Below are 20,608 nucleotides of genomic sequence, written 5' to 3'. Positions count from 1 at the left end.
CACTGTTGTTCCTGTGCGCCAAGTTTGCGGCATCGGCTTGCTGCAGCTCCTAACGAGCGGGGGAGCAGGTGGCCCAACGGCTATTGACCACAAAGGCTCGAGACCGCGAGCCCAACGGAAAAGTGACGACATACAGCCGAGAAATACCACATTGACTTGCCCAACAGCTTTTTTTCCAAGCCATAATTTTCACTAGAGTGTCTTTTCTTTCCCCTAATTCAAAGAATATTTCTTAAAGACTCTACCATATATGCGTCGAGTTGAGATGCCAGACACTAAATCCAATGCGACGGCCCTCGGCCACAAGAGTGTGTCAGAGGATGAAGAGGGAGGGCGAGCTGGTGTAAAAAGTGTACCGAGTCCGATTGATGAGGACGACATCGTGGCTCGCATGAACAACCTTGATCCTCCCGTGACGCCGGAGGAAGTTAAAGCAGTGAGGAGAAAGATTGACATGCGACTACCTCCCTTCCTTCTGGTAAGTGGATAGAACTTCTTGATCCTGGTGACGATGTGTTTAATGGCGGATCAGGTTCTGTACATGTTCACATGGTTGGATCGTGGGGCTCTGGGTAACGCAGCCTTGATGGGGATTCGTGAGGATCTCGGGTTTTCTCCCAAGCAGTTCTCATTAGCTGTCAGCATGTTCTTTGTGGGAACATGCATCGCTGATCTGTTTACGAACATCGGAATGCGATACATCCGGCCATCCCTATACTTGGCGACAGCTATGGTAAGATTCATTACAGAAAGAGAAGGACTCTTCCATTTTTCTTGTGCTGACGAGCAGCTAGATCATCTGGGGAGTCTTTGCAACTTTACAAGCGGTCGCAGGCAGTCCAGGTGGCATGTATGCCATTAGGTTCTTTTTGGGCATCTTTGAAGCATGTTTCATCAGTGGTGCTCCATATCTCACGACAGTACTCTATCCAAGAGCGGTATGTTACCCTCAATAACCGTCGAATTTGGACATCGCTTAACGTGGCACAGGAATGGGGCCGTCGCATCAGCATCTACCTTTCGGCAACACCCTTGGCTGGTGCCTTTGGAGGATGGGTGGCATACGGAGTTGCGAACATTTCGAACCCGAGCGTGAAACATTGGCAAGCTCTGTTCCTCATCGAGGGTCTGCTCACTATTCTCATCGGTCTACTTTGTGTCTGGGTTCTTCCGGATCGCCCGCACAACACAAAGTGGCTTACACCTCGAGAGCGCGACGTCGCTACCTGGCGGATGATGCAGGATGGTAACAGGACTCACGGCAAGATCAATTGGAAGACTACCCTAAATCAACTCCGTGACTGGAGACTGTGGATGAACATATTCATCTACATGGGCCAGGTCCTTCAGACCTACACGATTGCGACCTTTACCCCCATCATCGTCGCAACCTTTGGATACGACAACATCAAAGCTCAACTGATGGTAGCACCGCCTTACTGCGTCGCCTTTGTGATGGTGTTTGTTGTTGGATACGCGAGTGACAGACTGAAGTCTTGCTCGGGGCTGCTGGTCATCTGTTCTATCGTCGCGGCTACTGGAGATCTCTTACTGGCCGTCCTACCGCACACGGCAGCGAGCGCAAGATACGGTGCGACGTTCTTGATCTTGACTGGAATCCTGTCGGGGGTCACATTGAGTGTTGGTAATATTACAAGCAATTGCTGTGGGGATATCAAGAAAGGAATCGCATCTGGACTGTTTCAGTCCTTCGGAAGTACCATGGGCATTGCCACTGGATATCTGTTCCAGTCAACAGATGGTCCGGCCTACAAAAAGGGATTCTGGACACTTTTCGCAGCCACATGTTGGACCGGTGGTGGTAGCGCCTTCATGACAATTATGACGATTAGGGAGAACAGACGGAGAGATCGAGAGTTCGGAAAGCCTCCCGAGGATGTAGTGATTGACTTTGACGAGGGAGGCCAAATGGAGAACCATCCATATTGGAGGTATTACCGTTAGGGACGCTGCCAAAGACAGAATGAACTTTGTCTTTTGAGCTTTCCCTCTATTTACATTTGAACAAATCTACAATGTTGTCTTCTTCCTGGTCAAAATACTGGTAAATTATAAGCTAGAAGGTGACTGCACAATTGTTTACATAAAATGCATTGAATTACAAACCCATTTGACACCTTTTGATGGTAGAAGCATGGATCGTGACGATAGGTTCGCTTCATACCGTCCCCAACTTCTTGTTCTCGTTATCCTGCCGCACGGGAATAACCCCGGCCTCACCGCTGTTGCCGTCGCATGCGAAAAGGCCAGTTTTCATAGTACTCTGAAGTTCCTTTGCAACAATGACTGGATCACCACCACTTGAGAAGATGAAGTCGACATCCTCTAGCCTTAAGTTGCTTGTCTCGGCTAATATGCTCGTCAGTGGGTTGCAGGTGGGATCTGAGGAAGTGATGCACCTACGGTACAAGAAATAAACAAAAGGAATCGAAGCAAGGTTAGTGGCCGTAAAGATAAGGTAGGCCTTCCTGCCAAGGCGATTGAGAATTACCGGGGTAATCATCGCAACCGTGGAGTTCCAAAGCCAATTACTGCTCACGCCTATTGCCGTACCACGTGTTCGTGCCTCCAGAGGAAGAATCTCTTGTACATAAACCCAAGGAACGCAACTGACCCCAGAAAGTGTTAGTGGCTCTGCAGAGTATGGCAGACGTACGACAAAGACCATAACGCAGACAAATATAAATCTAGAGCGACGGGGAGATCCTTACGAAGAACCAAATCCAAGCATGTAGACGAAGAAGAAAGCCACCGAGGCTATGGCGAATTTCTGGCCGCGGGCTGTCTCCTTGTCTGCCTGTGAAAGAAGACAGGCAATGAAGAGCATGGAGACGCCGAGAACGCCGCATCCCCACTACCCTGGTGTTAACCCGGACTCTCAATTCTAAAGTTGCGCCAGGAAAGAGGTGGGTCATCGGAAAGTAAAAGGGTTGTTGCTGCTTACCATCATTGTTTTGCGACGTCCCATTCGGTCAAGGGCTAGAGAGGGCCAGATTCGTCCCAGCACAAACATCAGGAGGATGAACCCACCCAGAATCGAACTCGTTCGGCCAGTCAAACCCACGCTGTCTTGGAGAACAACAGGAATGTAATAGACGACTAGGTTGATACCGCTGGCCTGGTTCATAAACTGAATGAACCAAGCTAAGAGTATCCGATATCTTGTTCGCACGCGGTCCCGCTTGAAGATGGAGAAGAATATCTGGCCCTGTTGAGTTCCAATCAACTCGAGTGCAATTGCCTGCTGTATCGCGGAGCGCTCGGTGAGAATGACAGGATCGGCGGGGTCTTTGTCGTAGATCAAACAGAGTACTTCAATGGCTTCCTCCTGCCTTCCATGATTGAAAAGCCATCGAGGGGACTCGGGTAATGCGAACACGAGAAATATCACTCCGATTGCGAAGAGTGCTTGTATAGAGATCGGAAGACACCACGCGACGGGGCCTCCGACGTAGCTCATGCCAAACTTGAACCAGTAGGCAATGTTGATGCCGATCTTTCGGAGAAGTCAGCGGAAAGGAAAGAGTGTCATACTTTTGGGCTGAAAGCGCACTCCAACAAACATGACATCGGCGCTGACAAGACGGCTCCTCGTGGTCGGTGGGCAAAGTTCTGATTGATACCTTTGGCGACGTTAGAAGAGTTCCAGGATAAGGCGATAGCAAAGCAAGACCAACATTGGAACGGTCGACGTCTTGAGACCAGTTCCCGTCCCGGTGACGACGCGTCCAACGATAAGGTGAGCGATGTGATATGCTGAGACCTGCAGGGCTGTGCCAATCACAATCTGGCTCATGGCTATCCAGATCGTCCATCTTCGTCCCAACCTTTCGCCAAAGAGGAATGTCACTGGGCGTGAGCTGTGTTAGCTCCAACAGCGGACGAGTCAAACTGAAGTCAACCAAAAGCCGGGGATTTCTTACTGGCGCAGCCTAACAGACAGCCAAGATTGTAGCAGGAAACGATGATACCAGTTGCCGAGTCAGATGGGTGGTTGAATAGATCAAGCCAATCTTCGTTCTTCAGAATCGGCCCGAAAACTCCTTGTTCCCAGCCATAGAGAATAAATGCAATCACACAGCAGGCGTTCACACCAAGCTGAAGACTTTTGCCTCTTCCCAACCAAGACCGCATCTTCATAGAGACTTGCGTGTGCTAAACAGCTTGACTTGTGGTACGGTTCAAAAAAAAAAAAACCAACAACAGAGAGACAAGTTGGTAGACAACGTCGATCTGGGCAGATAACTACTCACATCACTTTATCATATAGGGTTCACAGCCGCAGCTGCGTTGACGTTTAACCTACATCCATCCCCACGGGGGTGTTTCCGCTACCCCGGATTGTAGTTGAACGCCAGTGTGGAGTAGCATCCATCGTCAGTTGCAGATCATCAAAATTACCCGAAATGGTAATCCCGATAATTTCTGCAATGCTGAGGGGGCGGAACTTTCGCGTCTCCGCCGTCATGCGGGGTTCTTGCCAAGGATTGAACAGGGCCGAAGCTACACCCGGGCATAATCCCGTGACAGGCACTTTCTGTCCCTCTTCGGCATCAACTCTTCAAATCTCATATGGAAACTTTTCAGAGGTACCAGTCAGACGATATTGGAAAGTATCAACTTGCCAGTTATGGAAAGCTCCTCTGCGTAGCAGTCCGCTCCGCGCCGCCCGCCGATGCGCAATCGGGGCGCCAAGGCCGCCACGTTCAGAGTCTGTACTGCGGATGATTTTCACCTCCGAGAACAGCGGAACCGCGAGAAACGAAGGTCTGGCCAAACGTCCACAGCATGTCGAATGTGCCATCTTCGCAAGATCAAATGCTCCGAAAGTGATCAGGGGAATGGCGTCTACGACACTAGGTCTCATCGCCGCAATCCCAAACGGCGCCCGAGGTGTCAACCATGTGAGGAAGCCAACCTAGAATGCCGATGGGACCTTGTGGATCGCCGCAGACGTCAAAGAGTTGTACCTGGTGAAGCCGTTGAAAGCGTCGATGGCGAGGACAATCATGCGCCAATCGCGAGGTCCCCAAAAGAGCATTCGCCATCTCCAGATACGCGGGGAAGACAAATTTTCGACTTCGACTTTCGGGAAGATGCGAACGGGCAGCATGTTTCTTTGGCAACTCCGTCAGTCGGAATGATGGCCGAGGCGTTTGGTCTAGGCACGTTTTCCTTGCAGTCTCTGTCAAACGAAAATGGAGACCCGGCCTCATTTACATCGCAAGCAATTCGTCCGGAGATCTGCGAAGTCGAGACTGCTCGGTCTCCTCAAACGTATTCTGAGCTTCAAGACTTAGTATTCGACTTTGGAATTCCAGATGAGTGGCCGAAAGATTGCTCAACATTTTCATTTGGCCCAAGCCTCAGCCTGAACACTCCCAAGGAGTTGTTGGGCAAGAGAACGCAGAGTTTGATGAGGATCCGATGCTACAGAAGATTTGGGCCTACAGCTCTTTCTCCTGGTCTGAGGAGATTGGCTCTCATAGTGAACTCTGGAGAAGAAGAGCAATTCGATACCGACAAAGACACCACGTGCAACGAAAACACTAGGAATCCTCCATGGTATACTGCCTCTTCGACTTCATCACCACAGGGCGGAATACACCTTTTCGACGACTCGGGCCGACAGCCTCACCAAAGAATCATACCTTAGCTTTTCGACATCTTCTTCGAACACCTTGGAGGTCATTTCCCCTTCTTGAACCGCGCAGTTTTAGAAACTCATGTGCGTTCTGAAGTGGCATCGAGCTTCCTTCTCAACGCGATAGCCGCCCTTGCCTTGCGCTTCTGTCCAACTGATAGCCCACTGGTAATACTCGAAGAGAAACAGAACTTACCTTGGCGAAACGGTCTGCCTTTCTTAGCCAAGGCCAAGGAACAGCTAGTACCTCTTCTGAGTGTCCCAGAGCCTGAAATTGTAGCAGGCTTAGTGCTGCTCTCATGGGCAGAATTCGGTGAAGACAACGAAGCCGGCCTTTGGATGTTTGCTGGTATGGCAATCCGCATGGCACAAGACCTTGGGTTTCATCGCACCACCGAGACGGACACCGACCCAAACCTGATTTTTCATGATCATGCACGACCTTCTCCTGACAGGATCTACGCCCTGACGAACGAGAAATCAGCTCTCCATCAGCAGAAGGCTCGACTTGTCATGTTTTGGTCAGTGTTCATCCTGGACGTCTATGCTTCCTTGACAACAGGACGACAGCCTACTTTTAGGCAGAGTGAAGTGCATGCCCCGGTGCCTTCGTACCAGGACATGAAGTTAGCACAGTTGGACCTAACAGAAGAAATCTCCATAGCGAACATGATGTTTCCTCTCGCAGTGGACTTTATGTTAGACGTTTCGGAGGCAACGGAGCTACTGAACCAAGCTAGCCCGAGCGAGGGCCACTCTGCACATCATGAAACTGTTGATGCAGCAACTGGACTGAATTCCTCTAGAGAAGCGGTTCTCGTGCGGATCAGAGAGTCCATGATTGTGCGTTACAATATGCTCCCCAAAGAACTCATGTTCAACGTTGAGAACTTGAAAGCCTCGTCTTCTAGTGCCCAGTCTGGCTTGTTCCTCACTATGCACCTGTTCTTCTACATCATTGTTACGTTCCTATCTGACACCTCATCTCGGGACTCGAGACAGAATCCGCAGTCAACCCAGGGCTCACATCCACAGACGAACCATTGCATCTCACAAAGCCAACAAAACACAGCGCGGAGGCTATCACAGATTGAGCTTCAACCGAGCATCACCAAAGTGGCGTGTCAAAAGGTGATGCAGATCGTGTCCATCGCGAGAGAAGTCGCTAAAATAAGTTATCTCACGTCACCCTTTACATACCATTGTTTTTTTCATCGCTGCTTCTGCAGTGTTGGAAGCCAACAGCGCGGTGGACTTGGAGGGGGCGTTTTCTGGTTTGCTTGGCAGTTCATTCTTCAACTTGACGTCTCATGCAGACTTCCAGTTTCTGTGCCAGATCCTCCAAGAGCAGTTAATTTATTTCGCGGGAGCTAAATCTTTGGAGCGCAAGCGGCAAGCAAGCATGTACGGCCACTTTGGAGACTTCGAGACCGGAACTGACAAAGGGAACGGAGAAGATGATTTGAGCAGAGTGGCGACAATAAATGACACGGGACTTGTCAATCGATATAGCATACCGATTACGACTGAAGACTAGTCACTGTAATGAACAAGAGAGTCCTGTATTTGAATACTACTGCAGGTGTTGCTTCAATATCTGAAGAGCCACTCCGGCAATGGGCATTACCGCGCTTATTGAAACCGCCTTGACCATGGCCGAATCCTGAACCGCAGTCAGTGAGTCGAACTACAAGCCAACAGTCTGTCATTCGAAAACCACTAGGATGGGGCCAGGAGAACTTGCCATTCTTTTGAGAATTCCCTCGGCCTCCGAAACGTCGTGGAGAGACCAGCTCGGACTGCTCATCTTGGGGACCTGCTCAATGAATTGTGTGCTTGCGCCAGCTGCTTGACTGAAGATTTTATACATGACAGACGTGTCAAGCCCAACCGCGTCGGTGAAGCCCATGGTTTCAGCGGATATAGTAAGATGACTGCCAGCGCATACGTCGATAACGTCTTGGATAGAAACGATATCGTGGCGGGCAATCAGAGTGCAACCAGGGTTGGTCATTTGATGAATCGTGTCCTCGGGGTATTGAGAGAGATAGAGCCGCCATAGAGTCGAGTCATCCTGCTTTGTCCATCCCGCGTGAATCCCTGCCTCGAATACTTATTCTGCCGCGGCGCTGAGGAATACGGGGAACGAGACTACGCGGGAATGGTTGACGATAATCGACTAAATTGCGAGCAAGTCAGCTTCAATTAGTTGTGATAATTGCATGTGGTAGATACTGACCGAGTCCTTTAGACTGTTTGGAAGTGCAGAACAGACCCCGCTGTCTCCGTCCAACATATGCGGAATCCGGTTTCCTTTGATCCAACTTCAGCCGTCGCTATTCTGAACTGCATCGAACACTTCTCGCGTGTTCAAACCAGCTCTCGCCGCGAAAGCCATCACCTCATTGCAGAGCGCGATCTGAACCTCCGCAGGAATCTGATGGCACATCTTAGCCTTGGGGCCGGACCCGATGCCCCCAGGGATTCTGTACAGCTTAGTACTCATCCCCTCCAGCACTGGTCGAGTTCTATCCAAGCCATCGTCGGACCCAGAGCTGAAAATGGTCAAGGTACCTGCAGCCGCACCGGTTGTTCCCCCTGAAACGGGACAATCCAGCAGTGTAACGTCTCGGCGACCAAACTCCTCATGCAACCGGCATCGCAGCTCCTCGCAGAATTCGGGCGGGACGGTAGACGTAATAATGACAATGGAATCCCGTCGCAGTCCATGAACTGCACCGGTTGCCTCATCAAAAAGAACAGATAATGCCTGTGAGGGGCCTACCATCATGATGACCAGAACCTCGGCAGCTCGGGCGGTTTCTGCAGGGCTGCCAGCAGCTCTAGCGCCAGCTTCAACAAGCTTCGCAACAGACAGGGGGTAGACGTCGTAGCAACTCACAGAAAAGCCCTTTTTGACGAGTTGTTTGGCCATCCCGCCCCCCCCATAGCACCTAGGCCTAAAAAGCCGACTTCCGGTTGAGCCATCTTGAAATCTCTGACTAGCTGAATATAGTCTTGAGTTCTATCGCAATGCAAGATTAATGACACATCCAGAGCATCACCATATCAACGGGTGCATTCAATTATTCCCATGATTTTACGACCCGAGGACACTTTGTTTGAATTGGATACAGTACTGTGTCGAGAAATCACGTTTTTCCTTGTTTGCTTACTTGCGTCCCAACACTTTCCAGGAAAGGGCAATGCTTGCTGTCAGCTCAAAGCCAAGACGTCGGGAGGCCGCACTCCTAATTGCTCCATTCGGAAGCGTCACGTCGATCATGTGGGCCGTGGCCGGTACGGGTATTACTCAATGCAGTTAACAACTTACTTGTAAAGAGTTGGCAAAGTGCGAACAACGTTGCGACAAAATTTCCATAGGAGTAAATTGAAAGGCTGTCGTCGAGTTGTTGTTACATGAATGGTGCCTTGGCCAAATTGAGTGGCGAGGAGTCTCGGATCACCGTTTTTGGGCTACCATCCCGTGTTTCTTCCCATCACCTAGCAATGCACTCCCGCACAAGACAAACAGTGACGTGAACGAATTGAAATTCAATGTAAAGTTCTTGAATAATTCTGTTGCGTTGATCCATCTCGAGTCCTAAGTAACTGCACGCCAGAACTAAATGTGCCCGCGTCCAACATCCTCAAAGCAAACAAGGCCCTTGACATCCTGCGCAAAGCAGCCGAAGGACGTTATGGAGTCCTTGCTGCAACAGTGTATGATCAGATTATCAAAAGCAATAGCAGAAGAGGCAAAGCTTTACTGACATGATCCTTCAGATACAACGTGGAGCAAATCATAGGGGTCGCTCGAGCTGCCGAGAGAAAGAGGTCACCTCTCATAATCCAGCTTTTCCCATGGTCGATTTCCTTCTCAAACGGTGTCCTTGTACATACAGCTGCCCAAGCAGCCAAGCAGGCTACTGTGCCCATCGCTGTGCATCTCGACCACTGTCAAGATGAGGATATGGTGAAAATGGCCTGCGAACTCCCTTTCGACTCAATCATGGTTGACATATCGCATCACTCGAAGGCAATCAATCTGGCCAAGACGAGGGAGTGGGTCGAGTATTGTCATTCGAAAGGGAAAGCCACTGAGGCGGAACCAGGGCGGATAGAGGGAGGCGAGGACGGCATCTCGGATACAGCGGATTTAAGTGGAGAGATGACAACGCTCGAGGAGGCGCAGAATTTTGTTGACACGGGTGTTGGAAGTCTGGCGCCGGCATTCGGAAATGTTCACGGAGAATACGGACCGAGAGGTATCATTCTGGAGTGGGATAGGTTGGTTGACCCGTTTCCTAGAGTCCGTCTTCACGAAAAGCATGCATGCCACAGTCGATGAAGTTGGGTGAATACTCAACATTCATTGCACAAGAATTACTGACGTAATGATTTATTTACATGGTAGGCTTGCTAATATTCATCGAGTCACGTCAAAAGGAGGTGTCGTTCTTGCGCTTCATGGATTCAACAAGTTTCCTGACGATCTTACCCAACAGCTGGTAGCATCTGGAATCACCAAGGTCAACATAAATCGGGACGTACTGGAGGGATACTATGAGCATATCGAGAAGAACATTAACAGAATCCCCTTCACCGATCTCCTTGAACAGGGTACTGAAATAGTCGCGCAGAGGACTAGTTACTACATGGACGTGGTAGCGTCAACTGGTAAAGCATGAGTGGAAAGGACAGTTAGCCATTAAATACTGAAACTTTCCCCCGTCGCGCTCCGAGGCTTGATATTAAATGTCCGGTCTCTATAGTAACGCCTCCTCCATCTCTCCGTCACGTCTGTTGGCCTGTCAATGTTGATAGCTCGACGATGTAAATATGAACGCAGGCTGGCGCAGTGACGGAAGAAGAACTGTCTCCTAATGTACAATTTGTATTCAGAGATACCCTTTTGTGCGTCGACAGGAGCTAATCGCGGCGACTGTAAGAACGCGTACTACGTGCTGAGTAGCCGCCTCAATATCTCAGGTGTACTCGATTTCATTAATGGTATTATATAAGTACCAGGAATTAGTTGGGTATGAAACTAGCAGCGATCTAGGTGTAGCTAACGCAAACGCCGTCTAAGACGTGATTTACCTGTGTCTTCCTTATCGTTCATAGCTGATAACGGCTCATTCTTGCCGTCGCCTTGGTTCACCGGCTCCCGATCATCACCGCAGTCGTCCAAGACAAGACCATGGTAGAATGCAGCATTGTAAGCAGCATCAAGAGCGCCCTGAATGTTGGCGTCGCTGAAGAGGACCTTTGTGTGCTCGTAAATGACGCCGTTCAGTGCATCCCGGGCAGGCTGGCTCAGCGACGCCCAGTCGATAAGGGGCTGCGAAAACGTGCCCTCTAGACCGACGTCCGACGGCCCCAAGTTCTTGTTCCCCCATGATGACACCAGCGGATGCGTATGTATCCCGTCTGTCACGGTGGGACTCATGCCATCTCCACCTGTCCAGATCGTCTTGCCAGAGATCGAGGTATCGTAGGCCTCGACGTCGATAGAGTAGCTGATGCCAGCCATCGCGAGCTCGGCGACGTTGTCAAAGTCGCATCCATTCTGGGTCAGCCAGACGACGACGTTGCGCCAATAGTGCCTGTGGCCGTTGCTGTTGCCCTTGGCCCAACGAACTTTGGGCTCGTACCAGGCGTACATGATGGCATCTCGGCCATGAATGGAGCCCGTTCGGGCGTAGATCTGGCCGGATTGACTGGTGTCCCAATAGTCGCCGCTTTTCTTGCCTGTTGGTTTGAGCCCAGACCTTTGAAAGGATGTGTTTGTTAGAATGCGCCGCTTGGATACAAGAGTTTGTCTTGAGAGGAGGTAGATGGAGATGGGGTGAGAAGACTCACCCGAGGTAGCCTTGTGAGTCTACGGCTGGGTAGGGAAGACATCCGCCCCAAACGTGAAGCCTGGGCTTGAACAACCGAGTTTTGTTTTGCTCATAATTTGAAGCCTGGGGTTGAGGAAACCCGACAATATCGTTATGGTTCTTCCACTTGCTCCAAACATCGCCGGCCGCAGCAGCGACCGCCAGGAAGAGACTGAGGACTAATATTCTGAGTTGTAAAGACATCTCGCTTATGGACTCGACGGTGCTAACTCAAGTTCGTTTTCAGCGGAGAACCATGATGGGTCAGTCAAAGAAAAAGAATGTTTTAATGTTGGGGGCACATCAAAAGTATTTGCTGAAGTCTGGGTCCAGAGGAAGGCATAGCCAACAAAAGGTTCATTTCCTTACGCCAAGACTACCGCTAAAGGGTTACCGACTCCGAGTAGAATGGCAATTGATGGCGAAGAGCGTCTCTACAATAAAGTTGGAAATAAATTAATTGCCTGCGTAGGATCGCGCCATCCCGCCGCCTGCCGTCGGTAATTTCCGCTGAGATGTCGCATGAATAAGTACAGTGGCCCTTAAATTTTGGTTAAATCAAAATTCTCCGTTAGTTGAGCTGGCTTTAAGATATTGGGGCACCACTGTCCACCACAGAGCTCACTTTATTGAGTCCTCCATAAGATGGACAGGGTACTGACTATTGCATAGGCATCTCAGCCCTCAAAGTCCCTGATTGCGCAGCGCGACGACTGGGCTGCGAACCCCGCTGGAACTTTAAAGTTGCGGTTGATGAAAAACCCCACTGAAATTGAAGTTTCATACTCGATCGCGCCGATAGTTTGTCGGGTTAAAGACTTTGTTTACGACAGCTTCGGCACAATGATTGCGACCAGCCTTCTGGTCGATCCGCCGAATATCTAGGTAGCTATCTTAAAAGCTGTTACTTGCCAATTTTTGAACCTGGTTGCGGTACTAGCATTGTTTCCTCACTTCCGCCCACCCCAAAAAACAAGAACAGAATTCGCTGTTCACTATCCCCTATTGGAAAACCACTCATATCATGCGGATCGCGAGCATGAAATCTATATATTATCATCTCATCATCCTCTTAAGCTTTATCTCCCTCGTCTGGTGTGACGAGCTCGACGACTACGGCTACACCGTAGAACAGTACGATGATACGTGGGAAGTTCACCGCAACAGCCAGCGCCTCGACACATTTCTCATAGACAAAAGCCGTGGGCGCATCATCATCGAAGAGGCCTATAACGCGTGGTATGACTCGCGGCCGAGACTCAAGTTGCGTGACATCATGGTCTTCATTTGGATTCGGGCCGGCATGTCTCTCTCGGACCTCACCTCGCTTCAGATCAGGGAGGTGTCAAATCAGGGCACGATAGATGCCATTAAGGATGCTCGGATATCCACTGGGATCAAAGCCCCAACCGACTTCACGGTGGAAGAGAACGGCACTGGCTGGAGCGATTTGATCAAGGCAGAGTTTTACTACACAATGAGCAAGATGTGTGAGGAATGGGAGTCGTTGAGCAGGAAGAAAGTCGGCAAAATCGCAGTGCTGAGTAAAGAGGGGCGGCTGGATGATTTCATCTTGTATATTTCATAATGCAACAATAGTAGGAGCAGTGGGATTTCGACAACCAACAACGGGGGCACGAGTCTAAAATAAACTTGCAACTTGGGATTCTCAGCACCATGTGAGGCATTTTCCTGACTTCCTTGTCTGAGCCTTTGAGAACGCTATTATCGCGCGGCACCATCAAGCCCAACATAAAGCTTGTAACCAAACAACTCAGTGGGATCGTTGAACCTTGCTTGTTGATCCATTTTTGCAATCTGCTGCGAGTCTTCTTCGTCTAGGGGAATAGAATCTGCCTCTAGATTCTCCTTGATCTGCCACTCAATTGTGCTCTTCGGGATGACGCAGCGACCATTCACTACACCCCATGCCAACGCAATCTGAATCGGTGACTTCCCGTGTTTCTCAGCGATCGCCTGAAGAATCGGGTGATCAATCAAGCGAGCCATTTGTGCCACATCCTTGGCTCAGGATACGTCCCGATAGAAAGTGTTGAGATTGCCGCTGGGGCTGAACTGCATGATCTTGATTCCCTTGCTTTCCTGCCAGTCGACGAAGCCTTTTTGCTGTAGGCAGGGATGAAGCTCCGTTTGGTGGATAGCCGGAACCTGTGAGATAACGAGTCAGAATTGGAAGATGCGGGACGCCATGATAGCCTGTAAATCAGACGGCATGACGGATTTCCGTTTACTTACGACGCTACACTCCTTCAAGATTCGCTCCAATTCTAGCTTACTGAAGTTTGATACGCCAATGGCTTTGACTTTGCCAGTTAAAAGTAATTTCTCCATGGCTTTCCATGTGTCCACGAAATCAGTTGAGTCGGGAATTATCTTCCCATCAGGCCCCATCGGCATAAAGTCAGAAGGCACAGGGGTATTGCATAAGGTATAGATCAACGAAGTCGACGCCCAAGTCCCTCAAAGAATCGTCTAAGGCGGACTCCACGTCATCCGGGTGGTGAGAGTTGCACCAGAGCTTGGTTGTTATGAAGATCTCGTCGCGGCTCACTCCGCTGCGTCTAATCCCTCGTCCAACTTGCTGTTCGGTGCCATAGCTGGGAGGTAAGAGGGATCAGTTTCCGTCCTGAAACATAGAAAATTGGCCAAAGCAAATGAACCTACTTGTGCGCTGTGTCGATGTGGCGATAACCGTTCTTCAGAGCAGTGTATAAGACATTTCTTGCTCTTCAGCGTCTTGGAATGGCCCCAGACCAATGGAAGGCAAGATCTGACCTGTGTTCAAGGTAACAGTCCTGCCCTTGTAGCGCGCCATGCCGGTAGCTGTTGCCATTGCTTGGAAGCTAAGGATATGGGTTTGGTTTGTGAATGGAATTGACCTCCGCTATTGGATGGCGGGCTTCATGAGTGTAGAAAACGATGTAGCCCATCGATGGGAGCTGGAAAGAGCAGAGTTCATTGTTGGGCGTTGGTGTGGATTACCTCGAACGGTTGTTTCTGGATGAAAGTTTGTGATAAATCGTGCGCTTTCGTCTAAGTTGATGCTCAATGTTGATGCTCTGGATAACGAGAGCAATAACACGTCACAATAAATCAGCAGTGATTTGGTACTTTGACTCTGCAATACTACTAATTGAAAAAGCGAGAACGCGATACCTTGCGAGGTAAGAGACGGTCATCTCCTAATGGAGCAATTCTGGGACGGCGCCCAGCTGACACGACAGCATCCACGTTGAAGTCAGAAATGGATGCGTACACCAAGAACCGGAAATGGAAAGCTTTTACACCAAAAGAAGCCCTAATTTCGGCTACAATTTCATGAATTATCATTTCCTCATTAAGTCTTGTGATTATGTAGGAGGAAGTTGGAAGAGCCTCGGTACAAGTTGCTAGCTACAGCCGACGATGCTGTTTCGAGGAACGCCGCTGTCATTTTATCCCAACAAGGACCCTCGGGTTAATGGACATGCGGCCGAAATCCAGAAAGTTCCCATACCTATTTGAATGACTTATTTAGGACCCCAACATGAGGTAGTCAGTTCGACGTTTTGCCTTATGCCGTAGCACGCACGAATCTCTCCCGCGCCTCTCTTTGCTGCACTGTCAATTTCAGCCACAATCTTTGAAAGCTAAGCGGAAAACATGTCGAGGTCTCTCAAGCCTATGAATGGAGGCGACTTCATTCACGACGATGAACGGAAGTTGGACGGTGGCTCTGTATTGTCCAGACTTTCCCTTGCCAATAAGACAGCTATTATCACTGGTGCAGGTGGCGGAATCGGATACTCGGTGGCCGTTGCATATGCAGAAATGGGATTCAACATTGCCATATGGTACCATACAAACCAAGAGGCGCCGAAAAGGGCAGAAGAGCTTTCTGAGAAGTACAAAGTCAAATGTGAGTGGATCAGCTTACGTCTAGAGCGAATGATCACCCTCTTTTGAGTATTGCGCAGAAACGGAAACTTTGGTCTGAACTCGTATCTTAGGCAAGGCATATCAAGTTGATGTCAGGTCGTGGGACGCCGTGGAGAAGGCCACCGACCAAGCCGTTGCAGATCTGAACGGTCGTCTCGACATCTTTGTTGCCAGCTCCGGTGTCCCGTGGACCCAAGGCCCCATGATTGATGTGCCCCTCGAACAATACAAAGACGTCATCCAAACGGACCTCGACGGTATGTACCACTGCGCCAAAGCTGCTGCAAAGCACTGGCGACGCCAGAAGCTGGAAAGGACCGATGTTGTTGGGAAGCCGTTGGACAACTTCAATCGCGGAAGCTTCATTGCGACGGCTTCTGTTATTGGTGTGCTGGCGAATGTCCCGCAGTTCCAGGCCTGTTACAACGCAGCCAAGGCGGGCGTCATTCATCTTTGCAAGAGCCTTGCTGCGGAGTGGGCGATGTTTGCGAGAGCGAACTCAGTGTCGCCGTGGTACATCATCACCGACATCACCACTTTTGTGCCCCAGGACGTTAAGGAATTATGGAAGGACAAGGTTCCTATGGGGTAAGTTGATTCTGACTCCTTCCTAGTTTCAAATACTGATGAGATCCCCAGGCGGCAGGGAGAAGCGCACGAACTTCAGGGTGCTTTCTTGTACTTTGCCTCTGACTTGTCAATTTACACATCTGGGGAAAATCTTGTGGTGGATGGGGGTTATCACGCTGTCTAATGTAAAATCCCTGCCGGCCACCAAAGGTATCCGATTGCAATTCATACCGCTGGAGGAATGTACTGAACAGGATCCCGTTGGGAAACCCAATTGATTGTAGTGGTATTACAGCTAGCCACAAACCCTATGTGGTGATTTCAGACGGGGCAAACTGCCGATGAAAAATTGTCTACCGGCATGTCTTGCCGGATGTCCACTGATGTCCACTAATAGCTTAGCCGTTAATAGGCTCAAAGCCCATTACATACGGGGCTGGTCACGCCAGCCACTAGAGTGTCGAAAACGGCCATGGCGCAAGATTGTCTCATTCGTTTATGGTATAATGCCATAGAATGTAAAGCATATATGCATCTTTCTTGTCCCAATTTTTGAGGTTCGGCCTCTCTGGCAGATTTTCATGACAACCTTTCAAGCCCAGAGAACAATGCCGTCAGTACTTGACCCAGCCGAGGACTGCTACAAAAAACCAGCTGAACTTGAAGCCAACCCGGAAATCGGCGGGATAGGGGTAAGTCACTGGCCTACAGAGCTGAGATATCATAACTGACGCCGCGCGTGACCAACTAAGGTTTTGATAGGCTTCGTAGGAACAGCTTATTTTGTGGTGCTGTTGGTGATCATCCGGCTTTTACTGGTTTTTGATCCTCATAAGAACCCCTTCGAGAGTCGGTCAGCAAACGAAGTCGATGATCACACATGGAAGCCAAATCACGTGGATGTGGTAGCCGTCAGGGGATGTCGATGGCTGCGGCGGCGACGATGGTTTCGCAATCCACGATTGTGGGAGAGGATATTAGAGAAGGTGAGAGGTCCTTCAAGACTACAGGGAGTCCCCTTCCCCATGTGCCTTGTAGATAGGTTGTTGATAAAAGCTCACAATGGTCTAATTTGTCACAGGCCGTTCTCGAAATGTGCGACATTCAGCTATTGACAGGATTTGGTATCCTGCTAAGCGGCTACGTCAACTTGTTCATCGATACCATTTCGGCATACCACTGGTACATCATCGTATATCTCGTCTGGTTCTCAAACCTCACCCATGTCGCTTGCATGACTGTTCTTCGTGGACATTTGCACCGACACCCAACCCAGCGAAGGTGGCGCCTGAGCCTAATGTTCGTCTTATGGGTGGGCCTCCTGGTAGCGATCGGGCCAACCTTTTGGTTTGACTGGATGGGAACCGAAGAACATCTGGCGTGGGATGTGTCGACAACGAATGCGCGATGCTTTTACTATCCATCCATAGCACTGAACACCATGGAATGGAGAGCGTGTCAGGCATCAGTCGAACTCCACAAGGAGAGGGGGAATGTCACCTACACAGTAGACGAATGCGTGGCTTCCGACACCTGGGGACCTACGGACATTCCTATGGAATCTCATCTGTCGTTCCAGACAACTATGCTCTCTGTCATTCTGGCAATCTTTACTTTTCTTACCCGGCTGGTGAAGATGAACAGGTCTTGGTCCTTCCGGACTCGGATGTCGATTCTGGACAAAACTATCAACTGGTACTTAGTACGAACGGCTAAACAGATGAAGTCCCAGAGCAAAAGGTCAGCAAGGAGCATCATCACGAGGATGAGGCGCATCGGTATTCTGCTTCGAATCTCATGGGGATTGATGCTGTATACGTACCTTAGCATCCTTTCCTCGGAACTCGTCGATGTAAGGACCACCGGAATGATAGAAATCTTGTCAATGCTAATCAACTCTATTAGACATATTGGCTATTTACGTTGGCTATTTGGGGTACGGTGCGCCTGCTTCGAGTTCGCGCCTCTGTCGACATCAACGAGAACAAGTGGGGCTTTGGTCAAATTCTTCCCGTATTTCTCCTCATCGGACCCGTCGTTGCTTTCGCCGTGCCCTTCTTAGGGGCAATGAAGAAGACGGCTGAGAAAGGAAGCACGGTGTCCGAGGAAGATGTCTCGGAGGAGAACCAAAATCAAATTGGGAGACAATTGAATACGGATCTATCAGAGACCATCAGTACTCGCCTCGACGATACAGGATCGACTATGAGCGAGGTCTCAGATCCTGATAACAGACACTCGAAAACCAATATTCAACCTCTCAACCAGGTGTCCCGCATACACGTGGAATCGACAGATTTTGGCGCAATGCAATTAAATGGACTCTTATCAGCACGGCACATGGATACGACAGACATCAACACACAGATGCGAGATTTACTTGTCGCTCACTGCAGCGAGTCCCTAGAAACAGGCATGATCGATGCCAAGAACCTCAGAAGCCTCCTCAGAGATTACTATACCAAGTCGAAGTGCATGGAACAGGTAATCGTGCTTGCCTGTGCCCAGGTAATTCCCGTCACTGTCGCCTTCTTTCTTGCGTTTCATGGCGTGAAGATAGGCATCATCGGAATCTTTGCGGCTGATCCCGATTTGGATTCAGAAAATATCTTACTTTTCCTAGCAAATGTTGTCATCATTCAGCCATTAAACTGCTTTTGTGCAATATTTCTGGGCTTTGCAATAAAAAAAGGGCGTGGCCTCGGGCGGGACGTTCCGGGAATGCCCATATATCTCTGGGCTCTGTTCGGAATCGATGTCGTATCCGTCACAGTATTTTCAATGCCCTTTGATGTGGCGTTCTGGCTTTTTGGATTACTTGTAATGTCCATAATACTGCTTATTTGGAGATAGAATCTTGTTCTTTGAGCAGTATGCTGTCGCTACGTAGCCGCTTCGTCTCCGATATGTGCGGAAATTTGATACTTTCTGCATACCTAGCAACGAACCACATGTGACAATAAGAGCTAATATGAGGAGTCTGGCATCTTGAAAAGTGTGTCTAGTCTGTGAATGGGCATCGTAAAATGAAAGAGGCATAAATAAATTTGGCGATGTCAACGAAGTTTGCGGTGAATTATGTCCCATCGAGCGTGGTTGATGCCCAGAACATTTCCACCGCTTTACTGTCCATCCGGAGATTTCGATTAGTACTTCCAAGATGTTGCGTTTAGAACCTGAGCTCAACACGCTTGCTTTTCAGTACCGACGCAAACCGATTGGAATAAGATGTTAACTTCAAAGTTGAAGAAATAGCATACAAGGCTCCGAGAGTGTTGCCTCACGGGATGTCTGAGTATGAGGTCGCACCGCAGCCTATACTCGTACAAGCCCGTGCATATATATTGCCTCGCACGCATAGGGACGTTATGTAACGTATTTCATGGCATCACAATGGGCGTCGATAGATGTTGGCTACTGGTTCTCACTGGCTGCATGTCCAGCAGCCGCTGTCATAGCCTGAAGTAATCATGCATGGTTTCCTCAGCTCTGATTGATGCCACACCACCTTCAGCTGCAGCCAAGGAATGATCAGCAGGCTTTCAAGAATTAAGGCCATCTTTCAGACCAGGCTCCCAAGTACCCGAAAGTCTACATAATACACTACACCCTCCCGCCGCGTCAAAATCATGTTCCTGTCACTTATCCTACCATGTACCACCATCGTTTTTTCTTCTCATCTGGTCCGATATATATTATCTTGGCGATCTGTCGCATGATATTCTAACTGCATTCAGAAACGCCCACCTGATGAGATGGGGTACCTAGGAGAGCTAGAAAATCTCTGCTACACAAAGCCAGAGAAGCTGGAACCGAACCCCGACGTTGGGGGTATCGGGGTAAGTTTACCGCCAGACCGGCATTCCACCTGCCATGGTCATATACTTATTTTAAAATTCAAGGTCTTGATTGGATTCATCTGCACTGCATGGTTCGTGTTTTTGCTTGCGTTCGAACGTTACGTTATTGCGTTCGACCCCAAAGCGAATCCTTTCCCGAACAATGAGGACATCGCACCTGTCTCAGGTGACACAAGCGGGCAAAAATCAAACATGGTTGATGAGCATGTCATTGGAATGAAGTCGTTCCAATGGTTACGCCAACGCTCCTGGTTTGAAAGCCCGGCAAGATGGGAGGACGCACTGAGAAAGGTGGGTACCAGGGCGCTTTATCGATCGTTCTGGTTTGGCTCATGCAACCTGCAGTCTGCCTTGAGTTTATACGATGTACAACTCCTCACGGGCTTGGCAATTCTTTTCAGCGGATACATCAATCTTGGACTCGACGCTATATCTGCTTACCACTGGCATATGGTTGTTTACCATGCTTGGTTTTCGAATTTGACACACCTAGCGTGTCTAACTCTTTTGCGAGGTTACCTCCACCAACACCAAAATGAGCGGAGATGGCGATTAGGACTCATGCTCATCTTATGGATGTTGCTTCTCGTGGCGATTGGGCCTACGCTATGGATGAATTGGATGCAACCCAGGCTTACCTAGCACCAACGCGCGTTGCTTCTTCCATCCACCGGTGGCATTGAAAACTA

At 49.5% G+C, this 20,608-nt stretch overlaps 8 protein-coding genes across 8 annotated transcripts; 5 read left to right on the top strand and 3 right to left on the bottom strand.

The window, feature by feature from the left end:
- Nucleotides 1-265: 265 nt before the first annotated feature.
- prlL-8 (MFS transporter prlL) lies at nucleotides 266-1,965 on the top strand (the record flags this gene model as incomplete). The annotated part of the gene is made up of 4 exons (XM_037327145.1): nucleotides 266-478; nucleotides 533-733; nucleotides 795-938; nucleotides 991-1,965. 4 exons carry the CDS (start codon nucleotides 266-268, stop codon nucleotides 1,963-1,965), a joined length of 1,533 nt encoding a protein of 510 aa, XP_037174466.1.
- A 763-nt stretch (nucleotides 1,966-2,728) lies between these two features.
- Nucleotides 2,729-3,817, bottom strand: STL1-5 (Sugar transporter STL1; the record flags this gene model as incomplete). Its single annotated transcript, XM_037327144.1, has 4 exons — nucleotides 2,729-2,875; nucleotides 2,966-3,517; nucleotides 3,575-3,644; nucleotides 3,699-3,817. The coding sequence occupies 4 exons, from the start codon at nucleotides 3,815-3,817 to the stop codon at nucleotides 2,729-2,731; spliced, it is 888 nt and encodes a 295-aa protein (XP_037174465.1).
- Nucleotides 3,818-9,647: 5,830 nt separating this feature from the next.
- Nucleotides 9,648-10,356, top strand: CGCA056_v011899 (putative fructose-bisphosphate aldolase; the record flags this gene model as incomplete). The annotated part of the gene is made up of 2 exons (XM_037327143.1): nucleotides 9,648-9,955; nucleotides 10,083-10,356. 2 exons carry the CDS (start codon nucleotides 9,648-9,650, stop codon nucleotides 10,354-10,356), a joined length of 582 nt encoding a protein of 193 aa, XP_037173739.1.
- A 380-nt stretch (nucleotides 10,357-10,736) lies between these two features.
- CGCA056_v011898 (uncharacterized protein) lies at nucleotides 10,737-11,754 on the bottom strand (the record flags this gene model as incomplete). Its single annotated transcript, XM_037327142.1, has 2 exons — nucleotides 10,737-11,439; nucleotides 11,531-11,754. 2 exons carry the CDS (start codon nucleotides 11,752-11,754, stop codon nucleotides 10,737-10,739), a joined length of 927 nt encoding a protein of 308 aa, XP_037173738.1.
- Nucleotides 11,755-12,589: 835 nt separating this feature from the next.
- Nucleotides 12,590-13,138, top strand: CGCA056_v011897 (uncharacterized protein; the record flags this gene model as incomplete). The annotated part of the gene is made up of 1 exon (XM_037327141.1): nucleotides 12,590-13,138. The coding sequence occupies one exon, from the start codon at nucleotides 12,590-12,592 to the stop codon at nucleotides 13,136-13,138; it is 549 nt and encodes a 182-aa protein (XP_037174653.1).
- Nucleotides 13,139-13,275: 137 nt separating this feature from the next.
- Nucleotides 13,276-13,902, bottom strand: CGCA056_v011896 (putative oxidoreductase; the record flags this gene model as incomplete). The annotated part of the gene is made up of 3 exons (XM_037327140.1): nucleotides 13,276-13,527; nucleotides 13,588-13,719; nucleotides 13,807-13,902. The coding sequence occupies 3 exons, from the start codon at nucleotides 13,900-13,902 to the stop codon at nucleotides 13,276-13,278; spliced, it is 480 nt and encodes a 159-aa protein (XP_037173792.1).
- A 1,311-nt stretch (nucleotides 13,903-15,213) lies between these two features.
- lxr3-0 (L-xylulose reductase) lies at nucleotides 15,214-16,243 on the top strand (the record flags this gene model as incomplete). Its single annotated transcript, XM_037327139.1, has 3 exons — nucleotides 15,214-15,469; nucleotides 15,561-16,077; nucleotides 16,129-16,243. 3 exons carry the CDS (start codon nucleotides 15,214-15,216, stop codon nucleotides 16,241-16,243), a joined length of 888 nt encoding a protein of 295 aa, XP_037174231.1.
- Nucleotides 16,244-16,667: 424 nt separating this feature from the next.
- CGCA056_v011894 (uncharacterized protein) lies at nucleotides 16,668-18,478 on the top strand (the record flags this gene model as incomplete). The annotated part of the gene is made up of 4 exons (XM_037327138.1): nucleotides 16,668-16,751; nucleotides 17,141-17,911; nucleotides 17,965-18,327; nucleotides 18,473-18,478. The coding sequence occupies 4 exons, from the start codon at nucleotides 16,668-16,670 to the stop codon at nucleotides 18,476-18,478; spliced, it is 1,224 nt and encodes a 407-aa protein (XP_037173753.1).
- Nucleotides 18,479-20,608: the final 2,130 nt, after the last annotated feature.

Source organism: Colletotrichum aenigma, assembly GCF_013390185.1.
Source record: "Colletotrichum aenigma strain Cg56 chromosome Unknown KSG_Cg56_contig08, whole genome shotgun sequence".
NCBI lineage: Eukaryota > Fungi > Ascomycota > Sordariomycetes > Glomerellales > Glomerellaceae > Colletotrichum > Colletotrichum aenigma.
This window is presented reverse-complemented; position numbering and strand designations above follow the sequence as displayed.